Source organism: Vombatus ursinus, unplaced genomic scaffold (genome assembly GCF_900497805.2).
Source record: "Vombatus ursinus unplaced genomic scaffold, bare-nosed wombat genome assembly UNPS02003812.1, whole genome shotgun sequence".
In the NCBI taxonomy this organism is placed as follows: Eukaryota; Metazoa; Chordata; class Mammalia; order Diprotodontia; family Vombatidae; genus Vombatus; species Vombatus ursinus.
The window spans coordinates 97,599-106,448 of NW_020943590.1; the positions used below are offsets into that span (position 1 = coordinate 97,599).

Consider the following 8,850-nt stretch of genomic DNA (forward strand, 5'->3'; position numbering starts at 1 on the left):
TGTTATGTCAAGCTCAGGGCATAGCTTGCTTGCTGGGCCTTAGCTCTGGAAAACAGGGTGTCTCCTAATAGCAAAGGCTGTGGTAGAAAAACTTTAATCCAAGTATCTCAAAAGACAAAACAAAACAAAACGAAACAAAACTTTGCAATTTTAAGTATATTACCTTGGTGTCAGGTATATTGGGTTGCAAAGACAGTTCTCTAGATTTAATTAAACATAATCTACAAATTTTAGCTTTGGAATCCCATTGAATCTTAATTCAAAAACTTTGGAGTGACCAAAAAAATCCCTTTTGCAGGTGGCTTTAAGTAGCTATTTAATTAATCTCTCTTGAAATGGTGATTTTCCCAGTAAGAATCAAAGATAGAATTCCCTCATCAGCCCTTGCAGGCTACGGCTGTGTTAATAGTCACATTGTCTATGGGCTGCTAGGTCTAAAATCTTAATAGCTTGAAACTACTATAGTCCCACCCAAAAAAAAACCTTTGTGTTTTTACTTCTCAGATAAAAATTTCTTCTCTGCTTCCATCTCCAAATCTACAAATTCTTATATATTGGGGAAAATTCCCCCTTCCCTGTCTGTTTTTTGATTTTGGCTCCAATTAAAACACAGAAAGAAAACTCTCTTTTTTCCTTAAATTACCCTTTCAAACTTTATAACCAGAAGGAGTCTTACCTTGCTTTTCAGTTCCCCCACTTAGCAAATGCAGGCTTTATCTTAATGATTCCCACAGAGATGAAACACAAACACAGACAGAACACACAGAGCCTTAATGACTAGAAATCAAAGATGAGATATAAAAGCTACTTTCCTAGCTTGGGTGTACCTTCTACTCTGCTCAAGCAACTTTTTTTTTTTTTTTTACTTACCTGTACTTAGCTTCCTACTGTGCTTAAAGTAGATTTTTTTACTCAGTGCCACATTCAATACTGCACTTTGATCTAATTCCTCCATTTAAAGTTACCTGAAAACATGCTCCCCAGGACTCATAGCTTTTACAAGAGTTTCATATTCTCTCTCTTACTAGCTGTGTGACCCTGGGCAAGTCACTTAACCCCAATTGCCTAGAAAAAAAAGTTTCATATTCTCACAGCTTGCCTCAGTTTTCTTTATATGAAAATTCTACCTGCAAGAAACTACAAGCCACGTCTGCTTCTTATAGCAGGCCCGAAATACCCAGGCAACAATTTCAAAATCAATCTAGAATTTCTTGGGTGACCTACACCCCCAAAATTTGCATGTATATATCACAGTTAGTCTCTGTAGCCTGATCAACAAAATCCCCTGCTGTTGAGAGTGAAAATTAAGAGTGCTGTAGCACCAAGAAACACATTTAAAACAGACATAGAACATATAAACTTATCCAGCAAAAATCTAATTACTAGTAATAGGCAAAGTCAGATCACACAGCCAGAGTCTTAATAGAAAGCTTCCCTTGTGGAGAAATTCTCCACTTGGGGCAAAGATATAGGAGAATTTTGGTTTTTGTTAAAAATCTGGCGTGCATAACTCTTGCCCCTTCATGGCTGCCAAACAATGATGTATAAAAAAGTTTAAGAGGAGGAGGAGCCAAGATGGTGGAGTAAAGCAGTGACTGGCTTGATCTCTCCCACAAACTCCTCCAAATACCTATAAAAATGGCTCCAAACAAATTCTAAAGCAGCAGAACCCACAAAAAGACAAAGTGAAACAAATATCCAGCCCAAGACAACCCAGATGGTCTATCAAAATATTATATCACACCCAGGCCTCAGCGAACCTGGAGCAGGTCTCAGAGGGCTGAATCACAGGCAGCTGTGGCAGTTTCCAGAACTCTTAACCCACAAACGCCAAAGACAAATTAGAAAATCAGTGGGAAAAGTCTGTGTCTGTGATGAAAGAGAGAAGTGTGTTGGTCTCAGCTCCAGTCCCTGAGCCTGGTCCCGGGGCAGTGGCTGCCTCCTGAGCTTCTGGCCCACAGACTGAGGGGGAATCGAGTGGCTGATTAGAGGGAGATTGCAGGGATTTTTCTGCTTCTGCAGGATTCTCTCACTTTGCCTGGGCTCAGATCTGGGTCACAGTACTGGGTGGCGGTCCTGGGGTGAGAAGGAGCTCTGGCATGGTGGAGCTTGTAGTGGCTGTGGAGAGGGAATCCTCCTCACAGTTCCAAGACAGAAAAGAGTGCTTGTGGTCACTCAGACCAGAGCACAGGCCAGGAAAGGAGTAAACACCTCACCCTTGATCATAGCATCTTGGAAGAACTGAAAATTTTCAGGTCCCTAGAAGTATCTCTGAAAACAGCTGCACAAAACCCCTGAAGCTTGGAACAGTACATTCTCCACACTGGAAACAGACTCCTACCTTAACAAAGAGTTTATAACTCAAATAATTGACTGGGATCATAAGCAAGCAGTGCAAAAAAGAGTCTGACTATATTATCTTACTTTAGTAACAAAAAAGATCAAAACATACAACCAGAAGAAGACAACAAAGCCAAAGCTCCTACATCCAAAGCCTCCAAGAAAAACATGAATTGGTCCCAGGCCGTGGAAGAGATCAAAAAGGATTTTGAGAAACAAGTAAGAGAAGTAGAGAAAAAAACTGAGAGTGATGTTAAAGGAGACCCAAAAAATACTGAAGAAAATAACACCTTAAAAAATAGCCTAACTGAAATGGCAAAAGAGGTTCAAAAAGCCATTGAGGAGAAGAAAGTCCTAAAAAGCAAAATTGGCCAAATGGAAAAGGAAGTCCAAAAGCTCACTGAAGAAAATATTTCCTTTAAAATTAGAATGCAGCAATTGGAAGCTAGTGACTTTATGAGAAATCAAGGCACTGTAAAACAAATCCAAAAGAATGAAAAAATAGAAGAGAATGTAAAATATCTCATTGGAAAAACAACTGACCTGGAAAATAGATTCAGGAGAGAGAATTTAAAAATTATTGAACTATCTGAAAGCCATGATCAAAAAAAGAGCCTGGACATCATCTTTCAAGAAATTATCAAGGGAAACTGCCCTGATATTTTAGAACCAGAGGGCAAAATAGAAATTGAATGAATCCACCGATCACCTCCTGAAAGAGATCCCCAAAGGAAAACTCCTAGGAATATTGTAGCCAAATTCCAGAATTCCAAGGTCAAGGAGAAAATATTGCAAGCAGCCAGAAAGAAATAATTCAAGTATTGTGGAAACACAATCAGGATAACACAAGATTTAGCAGCTTCTACATTAAGGGATTGGAGGGCATGGAATATAATATTCCAGAGGGCGAAGGAGATAGGACTACAACCAAGAATCACCTACCCAGCAAAAGTAAGTATAATCCTTCAGGATAAAAAATGGTCATTTCAAGCATTCTTGATGAAAAGACCAGAGCTGAATAGAAAATCTGACTTTCAAATATAAGAGTTAAGTGTAACATGGAAGAGGTAAACAGGAAAGAGAAATCATAAGAGACTTATTAAGGTTGAACTGTTTACATTCCTGCATGGAAAGATGATATCTGTAACTCATGAGTCCTTTGTCAGTATTAGAATAGTGGGAGGGAAAAATTATATTTGTGTATATATAGATAGATAGATAGATAGATACAGGGCACAGGGTGAATTGAAGATGAAGGGGTGATATCTGGAAAATAAAATTAAAGGATGAGAGAGGATTATACTGGGAGAAAGAGAAAGGGAGAAGTAGAATGGGGTAAATTATCTCACATGAAACAGACAAGAAAAGGTTTTTACAGTGGAGGGGAAATGGGGGAAGGTGAGAGGGAATGAGTGAATCTTATTCTCATAGGATTTGGCTTAAGGAGGGAATAACATACACAATTGGGGTATGGAAATCTATCTTACCCTACAGGAAAATAAGGGTGGAAGGGGACAAGAGAGCAGGGGATTAGTAGAGGGGAAGGCAGATTGAGGAGGGGATAATCAGAAGCAAACACTTCTGAGGAGGTACAGGGTGAAAAGAGAGAATAGAATAAATGGGGGTAGGTTAGGATGAAGGGAAATAAACTTAGCTTTTCACAACATGACTACTATGGAAGTGTTTAGCATGACTACACATCTATAACCTGTATCGAGTTGCTTGCCTTTTCAATGAGGGTGGGTGGGGAGGGAGGAAGGGAGAAAATACATAACTCAAAGTTTTAAAAACACATGTTAAAAACATAAATAAAAACTTCTGGAAAAAAATAAAAATAAAAAAAACTTGAGAGACATAATTTCTGGTAATTAATCATTTTATTAATTATGGCAAGCAAATAATAAAAGGATGGTCATTTGACTGTCTCCCGTGAACCAACAATGGATCATAATGGCCTTTATGCTTATATGCCCTTGGAAGAGTAGGTGTTCCTGACAGGTGGCAATCAACTTAGATAGATTAACAATTAATGAAAAGAATGAATAATCCCTTGAGTAATAGTATTAATCATTATCTGGTGAGTCAAAGCGAGTTTGAGTTTAGGGAAGGAGATTCTCCTCAGAAGGAAAATTACATTAGTTAATGCTATTATCTGAAATTAATCTCAATGATTCAAGTCAAAACATGACCATTCAGTTTAATTCAATAAGCATATATTCAGCACATACTTTGTGTCTGCAATCATATGAGGTGTTGGGGATACAAAGACAAAAATGAAATAATGCCTGATTTCAAGAAGCTTGACTTCAACTGAGAAAAATAAATACTATATATATATATATATATAGAATAATTTAAGAGACAGAGTGAGAGTGAGGGAGCACTGACTGAGAGAATCAGGGAAGGCCTTTTGTAGGAGGTGGTACCTTGGCCTGAATCTTGATGGGAGGGAGGGATTACAAGAGCAAAGGGGAGAAGGGAGAGCATTACAAGAGAGAGTAGAACCTGTGCAAATGCACAGAATCTGAAAATGTTGTGTCATTTATGAGGAACAATATGTTAGATAGTTTGGTGGGAATATACAGTATATGATTGGGAGTGACATGAAATAATAAATAATAAACAAAAATAGGTTTGGATTAGAATCAGAAATGTCTTAAATGCTAAAGAGATGATTTTGCATTTTATCCTAAAGGCAATGGAGAATCCGTAAAGCTTCTAGAAGAGCATGAGGGTATGAAGGTCATTATGCTGTACTCAGCTTCAGAGCAAGTCGATGGGAGTTCAGGAAGCCTGATCCTCTTTGTTTAGTGAGAATATGGAGGGCTTTTCCCCAAGTCCTTATCCTATGTAACCTCTGAGAGGATAAGACTAGCCCCATTTCCCCCCAACCCCAGGTCCCTATCTGATCTGACATACTGCTTCCTTCTAAACCATGATTTTCAACATTGCTACTTGGCACATGTGTTTCCTGGCACATGTGTTTCCATTGTTTGGTCGCTTATCATACTTTTCTTTTTATAACTGGGTGGCATTAATGTTTGAAACTTCCTGTGGAGTGGGAGGGGGTGGAGTGTTTGGTCAAAGGCATTGACCAAAAGATGCAGGGGATCTCTGTGGTTACGTCCTTGGTTGCAAGTTAGTTTGTATTCATTATTGTGGAGTAGGTTGAGAGTTGGAGGTGGGGATGCCAAGTGAGCACTTTAAAGTTCTTCAGTATTAATTAATGCAATTTTCACCTTGTTTGGAGGTATTCTATTTTGTAGAATTATCTCTAATTATTCTATGATTTTCTAATAATTCCTTTCTTTTGAGGTTGAGGGGTTGAAGAAGTTTGCACAATCTTGTTCTATTTTCCCCTTGATCAGCTTATTTTGCAGCTAACTAAAGGCTTATTGAATCTGTTAGCTTCTTTATTGCTTTTGTTCATAGGCCATATAATCCTCCCCTCCAAAAAATTTCTCTACTATCAAGATTTCTTCTTTTGCACTTATTTTAGGGTTAATGATCTGTTAATTTTTAGTTTTCTTAATTGCTCAGTTAATGTATTGATGCTCACTAGAAATTTTGTCAATATTACTTTTCAGAGATAGTAATTTACTTCTGAGGACTGCTTTATGGAACTGTGTTCCATGAGTTTGTACCTGAAATATTAATTCATTTCTTACTTCTGCTGTTTTCCTGATTTTTCCTTTAGATTATTTAGCCCATTTTTGTCCTCAGTGTTTTCTTAATGTCTGTTAGACAATATGTAATTCAAGAAGTTAATGACTCACCCATCCATGGTTATGGCTTTGTCTAGCCCCATGGAAAGCTGAGCATCATCATCATAATCTTGATGAATAAAATTATAATTATAAAGTGTTCAGTAAAAAGGAAGAATTTGAATTATTCCTTTAAAAGAAGTCAGAAGTGATTGAAGTATTCAACAAGCAAACTGAGCAAAGAGAACAAAGTCAAGCAGGTTCATATAGTAATGAAAGATTAAGAAATGAAAAGAGAGATTATATATATATATATGTTAACATATGTATGTGAAATATATTTCTTAGTCTTTCATTGCTATTTTCAAGTGCTTGACTTTTTCCTGCATGACTAGTTGACATGTTGAGTACCCTGATGACTTTGGGTCTTTTTAAAGGAATCACTTAAATTATTTCCTTCCACTGGACACTGAATTATTAATTTATCATGAATTTTTCCTTTCACTGAACACACACTGCTTTAATTTTACTAACATGCCTTGCTTTGCAGGAGGTGCTATTTTGTGGTATAAATAGATTACCTTTGCTTTTGTTCATATTCTATTTTCTTCTTTGATTTCTTCTAAATCAAGCATAATCTTCTGTTATGATAGTTGATTTTGATTGAAGTGGGAGCAGTTTTTTCCTTCCTTTCCTTAAAATGTATTCTCTTGGGATACTTCATTCCAAAATTTGCCTGTACTGTTCCTTGAGGAATTAAATATCTACTTTATTTCTATTGGTATTCTGTGGATTCTCTCATGTTATTTTATCATATTTTCCCTTATATTTCTGGGAAACTTTATTTTCTTTTTTCTTTTCTTTTCTTTTTTTTGAATTGTGATGATCGGTTGGTTGAATGAAATCTGTGGCTATCAATTGGTGTCAATGACCGGTTGAGATGTGGTTACAGGGAGATCACAATTATTGCCTTAGATCATAAGTTAAACTCAAGTGAAGATTGTATTCAAGAGACACCCCCTAAAAATGCTGGTGCACATTTGTTCTTGACTCTATGGAGTCTATGGAGATAAACTCTAAGAATCCTTATAATTGGGTCCCTTGTCCACCTTAACTAAATCTTTGTGTTGTCTACTTATTTCTTTCTTAAAAAAAAAAAATAGTTGTAAAAGCAACCAATAACATACTTTAGGGTACCTCCCAAAAGAGTCTTCTACTTCTAATTTCTGTACTCTCCTATTCTCAACCCCTTTCTTTCCTCTTGAGCCTCATATGAATTATGAATCATGGCTTCAACTTGAACTAGGATCAGGTTTCCCCAGGAACAATGGAACGGGTTTAATTTTAAACCTGAATACCTAAAAGTGCAGCAGCCTAAAAGGATATGGGGCCTATTAAAGATGGCCTGTCTTTGAGCAATGTAAAGAGAGACTGAGAGCAGGAGTTCTGTGAGGTAGTTTTGAGTTATTTAGTTATTTATCTTTATAATTACCTTGTAGCTAGATATCATACACACATTTATGTGTATTTATAAATTATATAGTTATACATGAATATGTTTGTGTCTGTATTTCTAGCATTAATTTTCTATGTTTTCATTTTATCATCTTCTACAGATCTCCAAGGCGATGCAGTTTCTCTTTCCTAACTGCCTTAATGCTATCATTACTTCCTTATTCCTTAAAGTATATATGAGAGGGTTGAGTGTGGGAGTGACCACAGTGTAGAAGAGAGTAAAGACTTTTCCCTGTTTCTGACTATATTGGCTCTTGGGTTGAAGGTAGACAGCTGTGACAGTACAATAAAAAATGGATATCACTAGAAGGTGGGAGCCACAGATGCCAATGGCCTTCTTCTGCCCAGCAGTTGACTTCACCCCTAGGATTGCATTGGTGATGGCACCATAGGAGATCAGGATGAGAGTCAAAGGAACTACCAGGAGAATGATGCTAGATATAGATAGCTGAATCTCATTATAGGTGGTGTCCCCACAGGATAGGCGAATCATGGCTGGTATCTCACATACAAAATCATCCACTCTGTGGTGAAGACAGAAAGGCAAATGTAAGGTAGATGGTATCTGGATTATTGATTGAATCAGGCCACTTCCCCACGCCAGAATTACTAGCTGAAGACAGAGGCGGGGATGCATGATGGAGACATAATGTAGTGGTCGACAGATTGCCACAGAACGATCCACAGCCATAATAACAAGTAGAATACACTCGGTGGCTCCAAGCCACAGGAAAACATATAGTTGAATGGCACAACCAATGTAACTGATTGTCTTCTCTGGCCCCCAGAGATTGACCAACATCTGAGGAACACAGCTGGTAGTGAAACAGAGCTCTAGTAGGGAAAGATTGGAGAGGAAGAAATACATGGGCGTATGGAGTCTAGGTTCCAGGGAGGAAATCAGGATGATGGTAATGTTACCCACAATGGTCAAGCAATAAAAAATCAGGATAACCCAAAACAGTACATTCTCCAGCTGAGGCTGGTCAGAGAAACCCATCAGGATGAAATATCCTCTGGAACTGACATTGTATATCTTGTTCATCTTTTCTGTGGATTTCCTTTTTCCCAATAATGTTAGAGACAAAAATAAAAAATAAAAAGCCTTCAGTTCAAGAATTCTTCAATGATAAGCATGCTTTAAAAAAGTTGGACTTTTCAGTTTCCTTCCTGCCTTAAAATCTTATCATTTTGTTTATGGCCTCTTTTGGGGAAAAATGGTAAAGAATTAGAAACAAAGTAGTACCACGGGATCTTTTAGAGCAAGGCTTCTATGGAAATCAGACTATTT

General features: G+C 37.5%; 1 protein-coding gene across 1 annotated transcript; it reads right to left on the reverse strand.

Moving 5' to 3' along the window:
• Positions 1 to 2,942: 2,942 nt before the first annotated feature.
• Positions 2,943 to 8,604, reverse strand: LOC114052875 (olfactory receptor 2H2-like). Its single transcript, XM_027875640.1, has 2 exons — positions 7,694 to 8,604; positions 2,943 to 2,955 (listed from the first exon to the last, which is right to left on the reverse strand). Exons 1-2 carry the CDS (start codon positions 8,602 to 8,604, stop codon positions 2,943 to 2,945), a joined length of 924 nt encoding a protein of 307 aa, XP_027731441.1.
• Between the last annotated feature and the right edge of the window lie 246 nt (positions 8,605 to 8,850).